At 38.6% G+C, this 22134-nt stretch overlaps 2 protein-coding genes across 2 annotated transcripts in view; both read left to right on the top strand.

Moving 5' to 3' along the window:
* The first annotated feature begins 246 nt into the window (after positions 1-246).
* LOC145995040 (lysosomal alpha-mannosidase-like) lies at positions 247-3024 on the top strand. Its single transcript, XM_083131572.1, has 4 exons — positions 247-304; positions 1252-1392; positions 2118-2220; positions 2948-3024. The coding sequence occupies exons 2-4, from the start codon at positions 1300-1302 to the stop codon at positions 3022-3024; spliced, it is 273 nt and encodes a 90-aa protein (XP_082987698.1). The 5' UTR covers positions 247-304; positions 1252-1299.
* An 839-nt stretch (positions 3025-3863) lies between these two features.
* The window catches only part of LOC145995039 (lysosomal alpha-mannosidase-like), a 38460-nt gene continuing 20189 nt past the window's right edge, over positions 3864-22134 (top strand). The window contains exons 1-6 of the mRNA XM_083131571.1: positions 3864-4043; positions 6355-6560; positions 8183-8316; positions 9790-9923; positions 17007-17217; positions 21684-21880. Coding sequence (XP_082987697.1) covers positions 3874-4043; positions 6355-6560; positions 8183-8316; positions 9790-9923; positions 17007-17217; positions 21684-21880 — 1052 coding nt within the window. The 5' untranslated portion in view covers positions 3864-3873. The remainder of the gene's footprint in view (positions 4044-6354; positions 6561-8182; positions 8317-9789; positions 9924-17006; positions 17218-21683; positions 21881-22134) is intronic.

The following is a 22134-nucleotide window of genomic DNA, read 5'->3' as shown; positions in this document are numbered from 1 at the left end:
TGAAATTTTTATGTAGCACAGGTGGATTTTTCTTTGTGTGACCCAATAATTGATGTTATACAGGTTGTGGCAAAACCTTATTACATAAATCTTGGTTAGACAGTGAGATTGTAATTAAAGGATTACATATCATTTAGGAGTAAGAATTGGTCGTCCCTGCCTATATATTATCCTTGATTCATATGTATGCTGGGCATAAACAGCCAAATGTAAAATTGTAAGTCCAATTAAGTTGTTGTTGGTGAATAAATATTCACTGATGAATTAGCTGTGAAGTGAGATTTTAAACACTAAAGAATATTAAGTAAGACATAATAATAATTATTATATATTTTAAAACGTAGTATTTAAGATAGTAATGAATATTTTTATGATGTAATATAATTAAGAGGGTTTATTATAATTTTATTTTTTAGTTTTATTACTTTGTTTTCTTATGTATATGAAGGTACTTTCACAATAAAAACTTAGAGTAATGATGTCAGTGTAAAACATATACAAATACAGTGCAAAATTCTCAGGATAGAGAAACATAAGATTAAATAGTAATACTTTATAACTAGTCTCATAGCTACAATAAAAAATTCGGAACTTGTATCAATCATCTATAAGTAAAGCAGAATCTATTAGCATATATTAACGATCAATCGAAAGTAAGGTATTGTATTTTTTATCGACCTCGTTTTTTAATTGAAAAATTGAAATAAATTGTTCGCACAAGGAAAATTTTTTAAGACTTGGGTGATAAAAGTTTCCTATGGTAAATATACAGATCGTTAATCTTCAACAGTATGTTTGCAATAATTTCCATGGGCTCCGTTGATATAAGCGGTCCATTTGGTATATTTGAACATATTTAGTATATAATTTTTTTACTGTCCAGAACGTAAGAGATTAATACAGCGACATGTTTTTAATGGTAGAGAATTGGCGAAGATCATGCCCTTGTTTATTTATGGTTGCAATCATGATTATTCTAGTCTCCTTGCTTTTAAGTTCTTTCAGGTACCACAACAACATATTGAACTCACAATAGACTCCACTATCCTCAACAAATTATATTTAGATTTTTTTAGATTGATCGTATGGCCACATTCACTTGGTATTAAATCACAATGTAAGGCATGCATATTCAAATCATGTGAACAAGGGATAGTAGTATATTCAACAAGAGACAATGGTTTAAATATGAGCTTGATTTTTGTAATATTGTATATCAATCACAAAACAAGAATTCACGTGTTTTCTTAGGTAGCTGCTGGAGACATTGGATTATAGTTACAGTGCAAGTTCTCACCAATGATGTCGCCTCTAGTATTTCTTTGCCTGCTGCTATCAATGCTCTTGGAGACAGAAATGAACATAAGTGTTTCTGCAGAGTGTGGATATCAGGTAATGGAACATAACAAATAGAAATTATAATTCGCAGAGTAAAATCAAAGGCAAGGGGTGGCCTTTGCTGTAGCTACTCAATTGTCAACATCTGTTCCACGTAGTACAACCTGGGCTGCATTCATGCAGGCTAACGATGCTCTGGCGCCTAGACCCACCCAGGCTTGTTTGTGTTGCCTATATATAGTTGCGATTGTATCTTCATCCTCATCACTGATCATCCTCATCGTTGCGATTAGCAAAATTGGGCAGAAATAAGCAAATCAATCATTCGAAATCAACATCTATTTTTCTGTTGCAATTATGTTGTGTGTGTATATATATGTATGTATATATATATATAGATGTGTGTGTGTGTGTGTGTGTGTGTGTTTACAAGGGGAGTTATAAGAGTTGTTATTGAATATTTTTCGGATTGAACTTAAGAATCTGACACATTGTCCGTAACATACGATAAAGTAGGGATATGTTGACAAGCAAATGCTATAAAATTACCTTTATAAACTTGTTGGTTATCGGTGTGTTTTGAGACTGTGGAAAAACGAACAGCAAAGTAGTAGCTTAGCATATATTACGAATTATATATTTGTCTCTCATAAGCTAGTCCATTGATCATTTAGAAACATTTGAGTAGGTAAATAGAATGCCATATGAAAACAAGCCGTAATACAATACATTTTGGATATGGGTTCAATCAATGCTCCTATATTCGTATGTTTTTTCAGTCCTGTCCCAAGTGGAAGCCTGGAATGTTAAACGTTCATTTGGTGGCCCATACGCACGATGATGTAGGCTGGTTGAATACAGTGGACCAGTATTACTATGGAGGTAAGTAAGCTCAACAACACAAACTGACCTGAAGTAATTTAATTAATTTTTAGTTGGATTCCATTAATAAGTTGTGATGGCCTAATACGAACGTATCATATGCTGGCATCTACCTTTAATGCTAAATTTGAAAAACTAAATACAATAGAAACGAACCCATTGTTAAGGGGAAAATTAATTCGCTCGTTCTTTTTTTGCTCATTTCCACATACAACAAAAGCTGAATTCAAAATCATTCGGTTTCCATATTTCACGCCAGATTTGCTCCGATGAGACCAATATTATTTTCTTGTATTTTTGTTATTTAGCATCGGCTTTCTGTCACGTTTGGCTAATCACGACAATAAGGATAGGAGATGAATAGATGAAATTGATGAAAGGACACACATACTCTAGGACGGGACTCCAACTCGGGAACTTCGGTAGCGAGATGGAAAGTCGACCACTTAGCGAGGTCTGCCACCGAGTCGGAGGATAAGTCCAGATGTTGGAATTTCATATAATATTAATGCATTGCTGACAGTTATAACCTCCCTCATTGGGTAATCTTCCATATAAAAATCCCCTGGATTCATGAAAATATGATAAAACATAACACGGATACAAAATAGGAGGCATAGCTAAATAATAATTATAAGAGGGTTGACCAAGCTTCGTTTTCAAACTACTATGGAGTCATTCAATTGCATAGAATTTCACAAATGCTTATTTCAATTTAATATTTCAGGTTCGAGAACTTCTGGCGTTCAATATATACTTGATTCAGTGGTTGGTGAACTTCTACTCGATTCAAATAGAAGGTAAGCCACAGCGAGAACCATCGTGTTTTCTGTATAACGTAGGTACATAATTTACAACATGAAACTTCAAAACAAAGTACAATTACTACTACTACTACCACCACTACTGATATTACTACTACTACTACTACTACTACTACTACTAATAATAATGTAATGTGATAATGGTATGAATTTGTTTCAGCGTTTCAACACAACGCACAGGTGCCCGTCAAAGTTTGTTTTTAGTTCATTTTATGCTCATATAGGCTAATCGAGACTGGGCGTACGGTTTAAAGTGGGATCAGAACTCTATGCGTATCCACCAGTCATCGAACCCTGGGCTCCTTGATTACAAGTCTATAACATTATCACTACGCTCAGGTGTCCTTGTAACAACCTATAAAGGATCTGAAAAGATTCAAATTCTAATTGTAAGTTTTCGAGAAAGTCGACGATACATCAAGCGAGGATGTAAGTTTATAGCCAATTAAAAATTTATTATTGGTATTATTTTGTGCTATTACAACTCAAACTGGCTGCTCTCTTTGTTTATTATGGACGCAGGGCTTTTTCACAACAACGACACGTTTGTCAGTATACTAGGAATTGAATTTACTTTTGAGTTCATAAGATCTTATGATCCCGAGATATCGGGAACGATAATTATTACATGCCTATATATAAAGCAAAAAGTTGCTCAGGAAAAATAAGAACAAAGACAGAACATAACGGAATGAAGGAAACGCGACAGTAATATAAAGTTCCTTTGGTAATAAGGTGGCGAAGTTACCTAGTATGCTCTACCAGGTATGATTTTCCAATAATTTCTTAGTAAGAAATTTTTGTTCACTTCAGATTTTCCTACGCGGAAATGGCTTTCTTCTGGCGCTGGTGGAACGATATAACAGACTCACAGAGGAAGCTCGTGAGGGGACTTGTCAAAGATGGCCGGCTGGAGTTCGTCAACGGAGGGTGGTCGTTGAGCGACGAGGCCACGTCGCACTACACCATGCTCATAGATCAGATGACTCTAGGACTCAGGTAAAGCATTCTTCCAAATACGCTCTTTAGGCAACCGGCAGAATTTGCCCAATTTCAGAGCCTCTGTCAAAACTGAATATGTTCAAGGTTGGGAAGCTTTTATTTTTTATTTCTTAAAATGTGCCGGTATTACCGGTACTTAAAATTCATGTATTACTAAACTGTCTTGGTTGCAAGATTAAAATGCACGAAATACGAACATACGTTAAGGTTGGTTATTATCCAAATCAACGCACATGACATCTTTGTGACAGTTTAGCAAAAATTTTTCCGGTTCGAAAAAAGTTAACACATTAGTTGTTATTAATTTCTGCATTATATTCGAAATATTACACTTGACAAAATGTACAACAGTGTTGCGAAATACGGACTTACAAAATTTCATCTTCGGTGTCCGAAGATTCTGCGTCGCTATCATTGGTTTCGTCATATGACGCGCCGATGCAACGATAACGAGACGAAAGCTTATAAACCAATTTTTGGACTGAAAAAACAGGGTCCGACGATTTTTCGGTGGCGACTATTATGCGGTGAAATACGGTATTTTTTTGTTTATAATACGTCACTTTTCTGCTACTTTTGGCTAATAAGGCGGTGAGAATGAATGGTGATTAGATTAAACTGATGAACTGATAGCCAGATTCTGACTCGAACCCGGAACTTTAAACAGAAAAAAATGATTTATTTGAATTTTAAAAATATGTTTGATTATAAGCGTTTTTTTAAAAAAAACGGTAACCTTACTAAATTTTGATAATTATGATAAAATTCTTTGGTAACTGCAAACAAACGTGCACGGATAATAAAAGTATTTGGTTGTGAAAAATCATTTGCTTGGTTAGCAAACACACAACAAACTATTTCTTGGGCATTCCAAACAAAGTTTTTTCTCTGTGTAAGATTATGAGACGACCTATCAACATGCTCAGCTACCTGAGAGGTATGTTCTCATTTAGCAATCCAATTTTGTAATGTACAGTCACCGGCAATAAAAACGGGACTAGATCGTGAAATACTCGCTTCCCTGCAATGCATTATGTCTATTGCCTAACTATACGGCGGTGATAGAAGTTGTCAGTGAAAATTTGCTATTAAGATCCACTTATCGCCGTAGAGTTAGGCAGCACACATTACGCCTTGCAGGGAAGCGTGCATTTCATGATCATTTTTATTGCCGGTGACTGTACATTCTAGATAAGGTGGCAAGTAAATCAAAGGGTGAGCTTTAAACACTCTTTATGCGCATGCAAGATAATTGACACACTTGGTCCTGTTCCTCCCGCGAAATGAAGTTGTAACCATTTAATTACAAAGTTTTAATGTTAGTCAGGCAATCTTTATAACCTACTCATCGTTTTGCTTTACATGTTAAGATAACATTTGAATTAATGATCAAAATGAAAACGTGATCAGTTTGAAGAAAGTGATATAAACACAAGGATAACGAGGATAACGCTTGTCATAAATGTAAATTACGAACAAATAAAATTTGTGATTTATTCTCTGCGTTGGAGATGGATGTTCTTTTACGCAATTTGTGGCCACAAAATATACCGCACGCTATAAAAGCCTGGAGAATTTCCTCTTTGCTTCTGTCGTAATGCCCGAACTTTCTGAAAGCAATAAAAGTGGAAATTTTATATTCCTCTGAAAAATATCATCTATTTTGTTGGAAAATCGGTTTACGACAAGGTTTCATTTCACAACCTTTCGAATATGTACGTTTGTTTCGGAAAAGTGGCAGTTTAAAAGTTCATTTCTTACACAGTATTCTTTACTTTGTATTGAAATCCATTTAACATAATAATCTCACGCATTTTTTCCAGTTCTTGGATAAGTACTGAGGAAGTTTTAACGTGCAGAGAATTTTTACAGCAATTGCATTAATATCGTTAGAAAAGCAATTGTTTATTTATTGTAGTAACTTACTTTTGTAGCTTATGAATAGCAAAGGAAAAAAATTTAACGAAGTAGAATGTACAGCTCAAACTAAATCTTCACTCGTTGCTCATGTACCAAGCAGTAGACATGTTGTTGTCCAGTCAGAACAGCATCTGACTGCTATGCGGAGGAGACACGGGTTCTACTCAAGGCGTGAGTGATTTCAGTAAAGGGTTCATTCCACCATATCCTTGCACAAGTGCTCTGGAATTCACCCCGCCTTATTCCAATAGGTACTTGGGGTAACATGAGAAATTGCTGATTGCAATTACTTCCTGTTTGAACGAGATCGAGAATGTTGATTGATTTTATTTACTTTACTTTAATTTTCTGCCACTTTTCACACACAAACTCTCTCTCTCTTTTAAAGGTTTCTGAATGACACTTTCGGAGAGTGTGGTCGACCTCGTGTGGCCTGGCAGATCGACCCGTTCGGTCATTCTAGCGAACTCGCCAGCGAATTCGCCCAGATGGGCTTCGATGGGCTCTTTCTTGGTCGGATCTCCAACGAAGACATATGGCGAAGGAGAGTCCTGAATGAAATGGAATTTCTCTGGGCAGGAAGTAGAAGTTTAGGTAAGAGTAGCAGCACTCTCGGCAGAAGACGAATGACTTTGAATGGTATTGTTTTAGAACCAAAGTAAACTCCCATAATACGTTTCAACCTAAAAGAAGGAAAGTGAAAAAAAATAGTTTTGACGAGAGTCAACATATACTTACGCATATTGCGTTACGCGCTTCAGTTTACACCCACTAACCCCTACAACTTTTAACATGATATGCCACATCACACCAGTTCTAAAATTTCCTGCACCTGCCGCTTGTTGCTCGGACTGGGCAGATTTCTTAATAGCGTGTCTTTTTTTGTCTTTTTTTTCCAGACTGGAGGTGCCTGTGTCGCTTATCGCTTGTCATTTTTACTTGAAACCCCCGTGTTGCTTGTCGCTTATGTCCGAAAGCTTCCATAAGAAGTCCATGACTTTACTATCAGTTTAACGTTTAACATGGTTTGATGTAATGCCAGGGATTGCTATTAATGCATTTGGAGGAATGAAAATTGACTTTGCTTTGTGAACAAGTTTGAATTTGGGAAGCGTTTGTGATAGAAATGTGAGTATTATGAGGTGGTATTTGAAGGGGGATGAGGGGGAATTTCCCTTTCTGGTTTCTGCATCCATCCCTGACAATTTTTGGCTCTTGGAGGGGTAATTTATATAATATAATTTATATGCTTTAATTCAAGTTCATCTTCAGTTATTCTTAGTAACATTATATAAAGTTATCAGATTATGTAAATATGATTTCCATTTCTTGCATAATATTTATGCATTGCTGATACTGTTCTATTGATTAATTTATTGATTTTTATATTATAGGCATATCAGCATATAGGCTATTTTTGCCCTTCACAGAATACGGGGATAAGTCCCTTAACTAAAACAAAATTGAGGACAAACCCCTAATAAGAAAATAAAATATGTCTCTTAAAAACTTCCTCATTCAATTTTGAAAACTAATTCATTCATTCGTCACTTAACAAGAACTAAACTGTACTGTTTACGAGGATAAAAATCTCCTTATCTAGAAAAAGCTGATGCTGTAAAAGGGCACTCAGCACAACACGACTTCACAGATGGTTATCCAGGCGCCAGAGCCTAGTTGGCCTGCAAGAAGCAGTTACCGGGATGTACTACGGGGAAGTGAGGTTGTCTTTTGGGTGCCTTACCAGAAACTCATCCCTGATACTGTTCTATAATTTCGAACTCCATATGCTAGTATCTTTAGTCACAATTTCATAAGAAAATTGAGGCAGGATATTTTACCAGTCAAAATATTATCCACAAATTTAATGTCAAGATTACTTCTCCTACCTTAACCTAAGGTTAAAGATAAGTGATATATTTTCATAGTCATAATAGAGACGAAATAATTTAAATTGGAAAGAAATACAAGCTAAGTGAGAAGGGAAGATAAACTATCCCAGACAGGGATTAAATATTTCCTTTGTTGCCAGTTATACTTGAGTCTAATGAAGGTTGCAAGCCACCTTTAATCATTTCTCTTGCGGCCCCTTTAATGCCGCCCAAAATCCGGTTAATTGGAATCCTTCCTTCTGGACCTTTCATTGCGACTAACCCATAAATGTATTCAGCTATATTGAAAATGATTGACACGCCTGTTTCACTTCTTTTTTCTAGGGACTGATTCAAGCATATTCTCCACGGTCAATTTCAACTTGTATCACCCGCCGCCTGGGTTTTGCTTCGAAGACTGCGAAAGCGAGCCAATAGTAGACAACCCTAAAAGTCACTTGTTGAACCTTCGACATAGGGTACGTTATCTGTAGCTATTCATGGACTGAGAAGCAGAACGGTAACAGTATCTTTACTAAGCTTAGCAAGACAATATTTCTCACCGGTGTGCATTTCTTGCCATCAACACTTTTATTTCACAAAAAAATACACATATAAGATATTCTATTTTCAAAGGCTACATTTCAATTTCCAAGTTCTTATCTGGCCAGATTAATATGCCTAATTACAAATGCCTTTTTAAAAACCATTTTCTGCATAATTGATTGATTGATTTCCTTTATAATAGTTCGCTTTTCTGACACTCTTGGCTAATCTATGATGGGATGAGGATGAAAGGTGGCAAGATGAAATTGATGAACCAGAGGCATGTAACATATAACCGCTGTTACCTGCGGTAACCGTAAAAAGATAGAAAAGACGAAAGTTGTTTCAATTCGAGATTTTTAGCTTTCCACATAAAGTGCGCAGGTTCCGGTGTTCACGCTAGCAGGAGAAGGTTATATGGCACGGTGAGACACCCGATAGAGGAAAAGACGAGAGGGTAGGATATATTGCCTTGCTACCGAGGAAGAGGAGCGGAACAGCTCGTGGAAATTCAATTCCTGGAGATTGATTGGGGTGCGGGGATGCTGTATTGCTGTTTCCCGCGCTTCAGCAAGCATCGCGTCTTCTGCTTCAAGACGTTGCTGATTGATTGATTTATTGATTTAATTTATTTTACTTCGCTTTTGCGCCACTTTTGGCTGCGAAGATGGAGATGAGTGATGATATGATGAAATTGATGAAAGTACATTCACAAACACATAACACAACCAAACCTCATACTGGCTGTGAATACAGACACCAGCGCCTCGTTAGTCTGCAAAATGCGGTTCAGGGTGTACTACGTGGAAGTGAGGTTGAAATTTGGATACTTAAGGGAAAGTCACTCCCCTACACCCCACATTTTCTTCATTTATTAGTGTTTCATCAGCTGTATAATCATAATTTTAGTTAAATTATACATCTTCTTATCTTTCGTTGATCTGTCAGTTATATTTCACTAACATATAAACTAATACTCCCATTTCACCATGTAACGCTGATTTTATTTCTTCTTCTTTCTCACCTAGAATTCTTTATTATATTCATTCTGTGTCTCATTTTCAGTAAAACATTAAAAAAGATATAATAATTAGAATTGATAAAGTGTTGTTTAACATAGCACGTAGCGTTGGAGTGCACTTGAAACTGGTTTTTTTTTTTTTTTTTTGTAATTCTTCTTATTTTAGGTTCTTTTCTATCCCATTAAGCCAATCGCAACGTCGAGTGCGAATGACGACTACATGAAACTTATGAAAGAACATAATTCAAAAGAACATACATACCTAGACCGTGAATCGAACCCGGAACCTTTGATGGCGAGATCACAGAAATGGCCTAATCCTAAAACTTGTCAAGAAATACCCGTATGTATTGTCTACTAACGCTGGATACATATTTCATTTCAGATAACAATCTTTGTAGACAGAGCGCGTAATTATGCTCGTTACTATAAAACCAAGCATGTCATGATGACAATGGGAGATGACTTTGCTTACGAGAAAGCTCCTCGTTGGTTTCGGAATATGGATAAAATTATCAAGTAAGAGAATTTTTTGTTTGGGTATTGTTTGATCAGAGCGAAATACACAGTTACCAACTCTCTCCAACCCTTAACCGGGTAAGCAGTGTCTGTCAGACACTGTTGCTTATATTTTTTGTAACATAATCCAAACGATACTTCCTGCAAACATGATACTTTTTGACTTTGTTTGTTTCCCTCATTTTTCTTATTTCACAATATTTGACTTCGTTTGATAAAGAAGATGCAAGTAGTGTCTGTCGGACACAGTGTGCAATTGATATGTAAAGAAGTCTACTTGAATATGTATTAACAAAAGTTTAATAAAAAAATAAAGACATCACATAAAAATATTATTAACGCTAAAATAGAAAATATGAAAAATATGTGAGTAAATAAAACAATTTCCTCACACTACCTTCCGGCGTAACATGTTTTATATACTATTCTGCAAAAATTACAACAACATGCAATTACAAAGATGATGATAATGAATACAAGAATTATGGACATAACAATGTTGATTAGGTTAAATATCATGTTACTAGCTTGATTCCACAGGGATGAAACATAAAAATCTCGCAGAAGGGCAAGATCCACTGAAAACAATGCAGTGTCCGACAGACACTGCTTGCCCGGACACGTTACAAAAATAGCTTGCTCGGATAAGGGTAACAGAAGAAACCCTAAACTTGATTGTGTAAATTTCACATGCTGGTAAATACAAAATGAAAGCTTCAGTATTTAATTATGTTTCCATGATACTTTACGGTGGTCGTAATTAGCAAAAATTAATAGCATACTAGATACTGAAATCTGAGTAGATATTGCTCCCATGTGGGATCTCTTTCAGTAGCGGTGCAGAGTGGCCAGAGAGCCAAAGTCCTCTATAGCGACCAGCAAACAAGATAAACTAGATGAAAATGCTACTTAGCCAAAATATGCATTTTAGTATGGTATTTAGTGGTATATTAAATGTGACTACTTCCCAGAATATATCCAGCCCCCGTCTGTCCACTCAAGTTTTTCTGGTTACAGGATTCACATCACTTTGCAATGTTACCTCCGCTGGAAATCGAACCGGGCAGTGCCGGATCTACCTACCTACCTACCAACACACACACACACCTACAAAAAAAAACACCCCCACGCACAATTTTATTAGCTGGACAATAAATTCACTGTACTACTGTGATTCTAATTATACAACATAATACTTTACATGTAAGTTTTGACTGAGAATTTGATTATCATATTCGGTATTCCTACAATCCTTTACAGGATTTTATATCTTCACACATCTTTACATAAGAAAGGAAGGTCCAAGATAAAAAAAAAATATTCAGGCGAGGTCGATTTTTTGGCACCTCATATATGTCCACAGTGACACTACCCACCTGAAAGGAAATACTGAAATAGTAAACGCACAAGCACAAGAGAGACTCTCAAACAGCAGAATCCTGCGTAATTTCCCACCTATTGTGTGCGAAGTTTCTGTGTGCAAAAGTTTTGTAATATGTTGAAAGTTATACATAATATATGGCACTGTTTTCTTACACTGATACATTTGTTACAATCATGCAATCATAACTTTTTCCTGATTAAAGACAGGTTGAAGGAACCTTCAGCACTGCATTTCTCGTGAAATTCTAGCCAGACTGACTGCTATGCGGGAGACCCAGAGTGGGTGACAAAATGTCAGAATTTTTCCGCCTTTGTCCCCGCATAAAGCAGCTCCAGGACCCACCCAGCCTCAAATCAAATGGTATCCGGTTGGGGTGGGGTAATGGCGGCCGGAGGTTGGTGCTAATCACAAGATGTCCGACATCGAAAATATGTTGGTCTCATAGGCGTGCGCACGGAGGGGGGAAGGGGTCAAGTGCCCCCTATTCATGGACACCGTAGATTTTTTCCACAGAGGGGCAAGCAAAGTATTTTTTACGGAGCATATTACGCCGATAATAGTGTTACCCCCTCAAAAAACACTTTAATTTGAAATTATTGCATTAATGTAAATTACTATGGCTGAAATCAAATTATACGTATGAAATATATACTTTTAGGTTGACATTCGATTTGTAAGGCAGAGGTCCCGGGTTCGATCCCCGGCCGGTTCAAATCCGGGAACTTTTCTAACGTTGGAAGCGGCTCCGGCGAATAGTGTCGAATAGCATGGGTACCTGGGGGAAACCCTGGGGGGTAAAGGCGGTCAGGGGCGTGATGCTGATCACATCACCCCACTCACGACCGGATCAAGAAAGTGTGGAGCGTTACCCCCACACCCCCTATACGCCTTCATGGCGTGATGCTAAGCACAGGGGAGCAATTTATCTTTTTTTTAAGGCAGAGGTGTGGCCATCCTTGCCCGACCCCCTTTCTAGACGCTCATGTCGCTACATTATTATATTTCATCATTATTGTGAATATTCGTCTGAAGAAGACTCTGTTAGAGGGTGGAAACGTTACGTTTTTATGTATATTTTTATACTATAAAAGTTTGCCTTGGTCAGCATTTTAATGTTTTATTCATCTAGAAATTTAGAGTAGAGGAATCTTATCGCCGTTATTAAACGTATTATACTCTTAAAGAATATTAAGTATTTTCGAACCGATTAAAGTTCAATCAAGTACGAGGGATGAGGGTGCAGTGGCGCAGCTACAGGGGGGCAACGGGTATTGCCCCTTCTCATCCTTGCAAGGAAATCAATTCTAGGGGGCAAGGGGCAAACATTGAGGTAAAAGCAAACAAGACTAACATTATCTAAGAGTAGCAGGACAAAAGGATACTCAAGATGGAATTAGTTTTCACGTCTTTCTTGCATTATTTCTTCCAGACGGCCAAGGGCACCTGCAGGGGGGGGGCACAGATTGGCAATATCTCCCCCCATGATATCAAATTTTATACAAATGAAAATACATTACGTAAAATTATCTGGTTCACTTCGCTCTGAATATCTGCTTTTTTACAGTCTTGTCAAGTTCAGAGCCATAGCTAGGGGGTGGCGGAGTTGGGCCTGAGCGTCGAAAGATCTAAAAAATGGCTCCCCATGAAATTTTTGTGCCATTTTAAATCAATGTATGTGTTCAGTTTGCAAAAATTTGGATCTAAAAATTTTCTTGCGAGCGAAATTGTATTCTGGTTGCATTGTAAATTACCACAGAGAGAAGTTAAAACTACTAAGTACTTCAGACTCTTGCTGCTAAACAGTTTTGTCTTAAATGTATGAACACAATTGTTTGGAGGAAAAGGATTGCGGCACATTTTAGAGACAACTTATTTATTCGTTATGGTGCGTATGTTGCTGCATTATATATCTGTGTATATATATGATAAGAACCTCACGGTTCATATCCATGTGCCGTTAATTATTCTGGATTATTTTATCTTAGTTGGTTCTTATTATTTGATTATTAATATTTCATATTTGTAATCTTTTATATTTCATAATTTTTGATAAATAGAAAGATTATTAATAGGCTTATAATTCACTAATATTTCCTTTATTGTAACAATAAGTGTAAACGCGGCCTAATGTAATAATCCATATGTTAATTTTCTGACCGAATCTTGTCACGTACACAAACTGCGTTGCTTTTCTTTGAAATAAAGGACCATAGATGGCAGCATGCAAGAGGAACAACGGTTATAAAAGATGCGGCATAAATAAGTTTGGAAAGTGGGTAAGAGATGGCACCACCCAGGAGAACTTATACGATTGTAAATAGAGACAACGGAAAGAGCAGATGTGATGAAAAAACGATTGTATATATTAATACTAATTATAAGGAAGTAAATAAATAAGTTTAAAATAATAACAGGATATAAATAAGGAGAAAAGGGGAATTATCATTCAATAATGACATAAGCGATTAATATACAAAAGTAAAGAAGTCGAATTGCAATTTCGATTTTGGGTCTATTACAGTTCCCACGAACCGAGAGTTTCGTGTGGCTTTTGGGTTGTTTTTTCCAAGGTGTAGCGCCATCTCACGGCAGCACCCAAGCACTTTTGGAAGCGCATACATTGTAGCTCCAAGTTAAGGTTAGCGCCGGCCAGGCGGCGATCTTTAACTAACCCCTTTCTCTTTGTTTGTCTGGGAGATCGATTTTGTTAATATTTCCGTCAATTTGAAAAAGATCGATAAAGAAAAGAAAGAAGAAAAAGTACACAATATGTATTAATTGCAAGAAGAAGCAGCCTTAGCAATTATAAGAAGAAGAATCATTATTAATTATAAGAAGAAGAGGCCATAAGAAAAAGATGCCATACTGATTATAAGAAGAAGAGGTCATAAGAAGTAGATGCCATATTGATTAGAAGAAGAAGAAGCTCGAAGAAGATTGGTTAGATTTAATAAAAAAATAAAATAGAAGAAAATTACTGTATGAAAAGACTTCAAAAGATATTTAATATTTGTACATAATTAATCAAGAATATAGTACGAATTGTACCCTCAGTAGTGGGTTAAATCTGTTGTTTCTTTCCATATATTTGTAGCGTTAGTAACCATGATCTGTGCCCAGAGGTATCTCATTGTTTCTACCCTGTGCTAAGCTGGCAGATGCTCACGCGAGGGACGTGGCAATCTTTAATATTGGATATGTAAATCTGTGTTCTTTCACGGCAGAAAAATGTTTATGATTTAGATTGACATAGATTTGGTTTAGCAACAATGGGAAGATCGAATCTGTTCTTTTAAGTTTAATGTATTCAATAAGGTTCAAGTTGCAACGGGGAATGATTCGAGTTTAGTCTTTATTAACAGAGATGAATCGTTCCCCTTATACAATTTTATTTGGTTTTGCTGCAACATGGAAATTAGTTAAACTTTCATATTGAGATTGTGAATATAGACATTGATGAGTATTTAATTTTTGGAAATGTCGCGAGTCGCGCTGTGCAAATTACGTAATGCTTAACAAGTGAGCATCGATTGGAAAGGTATATAAGAAGATGCGGAGCTTAGTTTGCACGCATTCCATCAGCGTCGGCTCTACGATCATATAAACATCTGATGACACTTGGGAATAAAGATACCTGTATTTCGCCAAGCACATTTATGCTTCGAAATTTATAATGTTATGGGACGACAGGTTAGGATCGGCCGAAATCCTTTGAGGTTAATGACGCCTGCCTATTGGACATGTATTTGTCACTGTTGACCCATATGTTCTCATTCTTACGGATAAATGATAGAATTTCAGATCTTCGAACTTTATTTTGGCCGTCTTCAAAATTTATTCAACCCCGACTTATTTGGGCAATGAAGCAAGACTAGACATGTAATACAATGTCTCCCGTTTTTCAATGGAAAATGTCATCAATGGGGTGTATCTTGATGCAAGCTCTGCCTACTAGCGTTTCTCGATCCCAAGCACTCAGTGGAGCCCGTAGATTCTATTCTGCTCAAATCCTGCCCGTATTGACATCGATACTCGTGAAACATTTTGGTCCCAATACTGTAGGAAGGGGCACGTACGAAAGTTTTTATCTGCTACTGAATGGTAGGCCGTAAGCTTCGTCTACGGTTGCAAAAACGACAGGGTTCTCTTCCCTGCTACGGTTTCATCCTAGTAACACACATACACATTCCCGGCACATATACATATTTGGATTTTTCACATGGAGACGTGCAGCAAATTAGAATTCTGGAGTCATCGAATCGAATATTAAAGAACAGGGGATTCTGTATTTTTTGTTAAATTAAGGATATTCATGGATTGTAAATTGTAACTTGAGTGTAATGTAAGCTTTCGTATGTATTGGAAATAAACCAGCTCCTGGATAAAAATGAATGGAAAAGAAAGGTCAAAGTAACCTCCCAGAAGATGCAGTTGCCAATCTTAAAATTTGAGAAGAGTCGTTCATTTATTTCATGATTCACCAACACCTCCCTTAAGTTATCAATGCTTTATTCACCAAGCCCGTACCTGAGAGGGGTCAGAGTATCCCATTTAGCCGAGGTGAAATTAGAACATAAGGTATTGGAAGACAGAGGCAGGCTAGGATTACCATAATTTGCAGCTCTGTGTGTGTGTTACTAAAAGGCTATAGTGGAGAGTGAAATAATACACAGTTATATATATACGCAGATGAATTGCGTCTTACATAAAGCTAAGGTCAACCCTCATGCGTGAATAAGCGCGCGTAACGGCCATAGTAAGTCTCGCAGGTAGGTAAAACGAGCAGAGCCGCGCTCGCTGTGAAAGAGGTTGAGTTGACAGTAGCGTCGAGACGTTCGTCGCGTCCAGTTAAGCAGCTGCCGTGCGACCGATCAGCTGTTGTGCGTTTTTCTTCGCCTACTGTGCCTCATTGTTTACACGTTGGTAGCATGATAGCCAGTAGTATATTTGGATATACAAACTTACGTCCGACCGGAAGTCACGATCGCCTTGGCAATTGGCACTGCCATTACGATCTGTCGTCGTCCGTGACATTATATATATATATATCACACACATACACACACCCATCAATTCAATGAAACTAAAACAGTGAGATAAAATTAGTTTTTTTTTCTATCCAGACTGAACTTTCATCAAGGCCTTTGCCCCCCCCCCCTCCAATCAGAGGGTCTGCTGCACACGTATTCTCACATATACTAAATGTGTCTTCATGGCACGGTGCTATGTGCGCAGGGATCTTTACCTTTACCTGTATATATTGTATTCGTTTCTGTACCCCAGAGTAACTACGTTTATTTTTTTACATACGCGAACCTTCTACTACGTCAACGGCTGAGGCCCCCCCAAAGGCTTACTTGTCTCCGCCCCCCCCCCCCCCCCCGCTGCGGGGCTTTGCGGCTTGTAGATGCGGCACTGAACCCGGGTCCCTTGATTACAAGACCAGTGCGTAACCCATTACACTATAGACGAGGTTCTTCTTGACAAGCAATAAACTAAGGAAATCGACTAACACCACATGCTCAAACTAAACCAACTCTCTGTCATTCCTAAACTCGACAACTTATCGCCATAACAACACAAGCGCATCCTGTGCAATGTCAATTAAACTTGAATCAATCTTCTTTAGGTCCACATCAACAATGACTATTAATCAGAGATGGTTTGAAATATTAAAGATGCATGTCTGTAACCTTTAGATTCACAAACAGCAGGAAGGAAATGGATGTGAATGTGATGTACTCCACGCCATCATGTTATCTGAAAGCAGTGCATGAGGCAAACGAAACTTGGACCATCCAAGACAAAGACTTCTTACCCCTGGAAACTACGGCGGGATATTGGTCAGGGTACTACACATCAAGGCCAACGCTTAAGTACTTCACTTATAGAGCAAACAATCTCCTGCAGGTAAGTATATCGAAAAAGAAAAAGTAGTTGTTTTAGTCCATTTTATGCAGACAAATATCAGGGACAGAATAACTGTACGTTTGTTTTAAGTACACTTTAAACTCAGTTAGGCTTATTGGGACTATATCTACAGTTTCAAGTATGATTCCTGTTATTTAGCGTCGCATTTCTGCCACCAACGGCGGCACCAGGATTAATCATCAAGGGGTGCAGGCAGGCTGTGGCCCCTCTTGCCTTCCCCCTGGACTTACATGATGGTATGTATTAAGTCTTATACTCCAAGAAAGTGGTCGTACAGTGTAAACATTCAGATACATGTTGCAGTCTTATTGAACTATGTAGTGAAATAAAAAATGAAATTAGCTTTGTCTTTACAAACACAATTTTTGAACCTTTTCAATGTAACCAACGGAGGTCCCAAATACATAGTAGTACATTGTACATTCCGTCTGCCACTTCATGACAAAACGCGAAGTGCACAGCAACTTCGTCTTCGTTAAAATTCCTTCTGCCCCACTATCCTCAACAACGAACTGTAAAATTTCTTCGTGAACATTGGGCCTCTTTCTAACGGGTTCTGAAAAAGCCTGAAATGGTACATTTACTAGGCATGTTACGTGGAACAAATACACAGAACGTATTAACAAGAAAACTACCCTTCATGTTACAACTCGCGTTAAATGAAGGGCTCGGGTGTAAAACATGGTAAGTGACATTTTGATAAGGTTATTAGAAGCTATACGTTAGATAAATTGTTTTCGTGTTGTGTTCCAATTTCAGAAGGCTCCACCGAGTCCAATGCAAATTGTATGATATGGCAATTTCACTCGAAAATAGAAGGATGGCACATTTTACTTTGTAACTCAAAAATAACCAAAATGTCACTTACCATGTTTTACACCCGAGCCCTTCAAATAATTTCCCGAGCACGACTTGGTCAGGGACTTGGTGATACCTTGAAAGCAGCTGAAATGTTTGCTCCAGTGTGAAGAACAACAAATAAGCGGAAAATAAACCATTTATCAACAATGCAAGATAAAATGAAAGAAATATATAACTCACATTAATCTGTAGGTAATTATCGAAAACCACAACTTGAAGAAATAAAAGGAAGAAAAAATTCATAACAACAATGCTGACGAAAGAAAAGAAACGGCCGCTGATCTTTATAGAGGCTGCCGCCAGTACGGGAAAGTATGTATATTGGCACATCTTTCAGTGCTTGCCTGTTGCATACAATAATAACGATCTTACTTCAGTACCTAACATTCGACGCTCGATATGACAAAATGACATAATATGACACTCTAAGGGTTAGTGTTTTCAGTTGAACGTAGGGGGTTCTGAAGGGGTGAAGAAGAAAATTAAGGGGTGCGCAAGCACCCAGTCGCGCTCCCCTGGCGCCACCCTTGAGTGATGATGTGATGAAATTGATGAAGGAACACAAAGAACAGCCATGCCCAGTCTGGGATTCATGGCCGGAATCTCTTGCATCGTAGCGCGCTGTGATAACTACTCTGCCACGAAGGTCGGCTCAGGTAGGATATGAACCACTGTTGAATGTGCCTTCAATTGAGATCAAACCCAGGACCTCTTGATTAACACTACAGCATATGCAAATCGGCCGTGGGTCATCTTGAATACATGACGAAAGCCTCTACTGCTACTGCCTAGGGAGAGTTCACACCGAAGCGACTGGCGACACGTGTTGCTTTCGGAACGATCCAATCAGCAGCGACATTTCACTCCGTATCGGCATGGCAGGCCGCACAAGCCTACGTTTGATTGGTGAAACGGTCAAGCTACACGTGTCGCCTGTCGCTTGTCGTTTCGGTGTGAATTCTCTCTTAAAGCACTTGGGTAGCAGCAGGACTTTCATAAATACACTGGTGAAAACAATTAAAGGGACAAATGGTATTTGTTAAAAGAAAAGAAAAATATGGAACGGCGAGAAGCAAAGAAGGGAGCAGACGATAGCTACGTGTGTTGCGCACAAACCGTGCCATGCAGTTGTCGATAACGACGTACGGCGGTGGCGCTGTGATCGCGTGTGTGTAGAGGTACCCCGTTGCTCGGCGTGGATCAGAGCCGCAGTACGTTGTGAAACACCGTAGCATTGGGCAATCCGTGTGTTTTGAATTTCTGTGTTTACCCATCGTTAGTATGGCGAGTCGGCATCGTTTAGATGATGCCACAAGATGGAGGATAGTTGGAAGACTCGAGGCAGGCCAATCACAGGCAACCTGTTGTAGGGACCTCGGGGTTCCGAGAAATGTGGTGTCCACACTGTGGAAACAGTTCACAGAGACAGGAACAGTGGTCCGCCGACGTGGTCAAGGCCGCAAAAGGGCTACAACGCCGGCTGAAGACCGTTATTTGCGACTTCTCGCCAAGAGGGATAGGTCCGCGACAGCAACACAGCTGTCTCGAAACCTGTATAATGCAACAGGGACATCAATTTCACGCATAACAGTCGCCCAGAGACTGCATGAAGGTGGGTTGTATGCGAGGCGCCCTGTAGTGTGCATCCCTTTGTCTGTGCAGCACAAAAGGGCCCGGTTATCATGGAGCAGAGAACACCTGTATTGGACGGATAATGATCGGGGGCGCATTCTCTTCAGTGATGAGTCGCGATTCAGTCTGGACAGCGACTCAAGACGTGTTCTCATCTGGCGAGAAACGGGGAGTCGATATCGGCCCTCAAACATTGTCGAAAAGGACCACTATGGCGGAGGGGGTGTGATGGTGTGGGCGGGCATCATGGCAGACGGGCGTACGGACCTTCGTGTGTTCGATAGAGGTTCTCTGCCAGGTCAGCGATACAGGGACGAGATCCTTGCACCCTACGTGCGACTTTTCCACGGAGCATATGGACCGCAGTTCATGTTTATGGACGACAACGCCCGTCCACATAGGGAGCAGATGGTGGATGAATACCTTCAATCAGAGGATATTCAACGATTGCCGTGGTCTGCGATGTCCCCTGACCTTAATCCCATAGAACACGTATGGGACGCCCTTGGACGCTCAATTGCAACCCTCCAACCAGCTCCAAGAACCATCGCTGAGCTCAAGTGTGCCTTAGTGCAAGAGTGGGTGCGGTTGCCACAGGAATTGCTAAGGACCCTCGTACACAGTATGCATCGCCGATGCGAGAGTTGTATTGCTGTACGGGGCGATCATACGCCCTATTAGACATGTTTTTTTGGCCTCACTGACAGATCGTCGGTCAGCTGCTGTGCTGGACATTTGGCATTTTTTGTTTTCATGGGTGGCGGTTGTTCCCATGTTTGTTTTCTCATCTATTGTTTTGTTCTGGGATGATATTGTGGCCACGTTGGGCGTTATTTCGTTGTTATCTTTTGTTTTTGCATTAAAAACCATTTGTCCCTTTAATTGTTTTCACCAGTGTATATTGTTGGCCGTAGTCCCGCTTTGGTACCAAACCAACTTCCTAATTTGTGTACGTTTGTACGTACAGTCACCGGCAATAAAAAATAACTCTACGCCGTGACGTTGGTATAAGTTACCATTGAAAATGTGCTATTAAAATCCACTTATCGTCGTAGAGGAGGCAACTCACATAGCGCCTTGCTGGGAAACTAGTATCTCAGGATCTAGTCGTCCCATTTTTATTGCCGGTGACCGTACATGCCAATTCATTTCAATGTATTTCTGCTAAGTTTTATCCTTAGTGGTGAAATTTAATTAAAATCCAGGATTCCCATTGAAATTCTCTCATATAACGATTACGTTACTTTTTTCAAAGTAAAAAAGGAATAATTTATCTTGTAGTCTACGGTTATTACAAGCATAAAAACGCAGTTTTTGGTTGTAACGTTTCAGGAGAACACACGCTCCCTTCATCAGAGATTTAATTTTAGTTTGATTAAAGATACAGTTATATTAATGCGTATTTTTTTACCAAAAAAATTAGTTATACAGTGGATGTTGTCAATGTTACAGTAATATAGCAACTTAACTGTGAAACAAGCAGTCTGTTTCAATTTTATTTCAGATAAAAAAAATATTGATCACATTTTTTTAAAAAAATATGAATCCTAAATATCATCAGGCAATTCAAAATCATAATTGCTTTCACAGAGTGTGTTCTGAAACGTTATAACGAAAATCTGTGTTTATATGCTTGTCAGCGACTACGTACAAGAGAAAATAATTCTACAGTACAATGCAACCAATGCGTACTTACAAGAAAAAAAAGGAATAGGTTAATTCAAGGAGCGTCCTATAAAAATTTATTACAATCATCAAATTATGTAATTGACATTTTTCTATTTCTAAAATGATGATTTCTCTAAAACAAATTTTATTGTGTTCACGTGAAAATATCAACTCATATACGTAGTAGTAAGGAGTAGTGAATCTTGCGAAATGTAAACAGATAGTAACAGATAGTGATAGATAAATAGCAGCAGTGAAGAAATTGAAAGATGTATATGTTTCAGGTATGCAGGCAACTACGGTTTGTTCTTGGGGACGAATTTGCGCAGGATGAGCTTGAATTAAAGATGGCTCTAGGTATCCTCCAGCACCACGACGCTATCACCGGAAACTTGCAAAACAGCATGTGGGCCAATGACTATGCCCAGTTTCTTGCTGAGGGTACGAGTGCCTGCGGTAATGTTGTAGCAGAGGCCTACAGGTATGTTTGTCAACATGTCAACAGCGAAAAACCGATAAGGAATGATTAAGCTTTCTTTGCAGAACTACATGGATAACTAACTGGCTTTGCACTTACTCAGTGACGGCAACTTAAAATGACTTTTGAGGGGGCGGGACTTTTGTAATAACCTTTACACACACAAACACACACTAGAGAGAGAGAGAGAGAGAGAGAGAGATACACCACACATACGTATGTGGGTCAATATTGTGTTTGAGTTTTGTTTTAAGTCC

The sequence above is a fragment of the Lepisma saccharinum genome, chromosome 11, assembly GCF_977018435.1.
Source record: "Lepisma saccharinum chromosome 11, izLepSacc3.1, whole genome shotgun sequence".
Classification (NCBI taxonomy): domain Eukaryota; kingdom Metazoa; phylum Arthropoda; class Insecta; order Zygentoma; family Lepismatidae; genus Lepisma; species Lepisma saccharinum.
The sequence above is the reverse complement of the archived record's forward strand: the minus strand, read 5'-3'. Positions and strand labels throughout refer to the sequence as shown.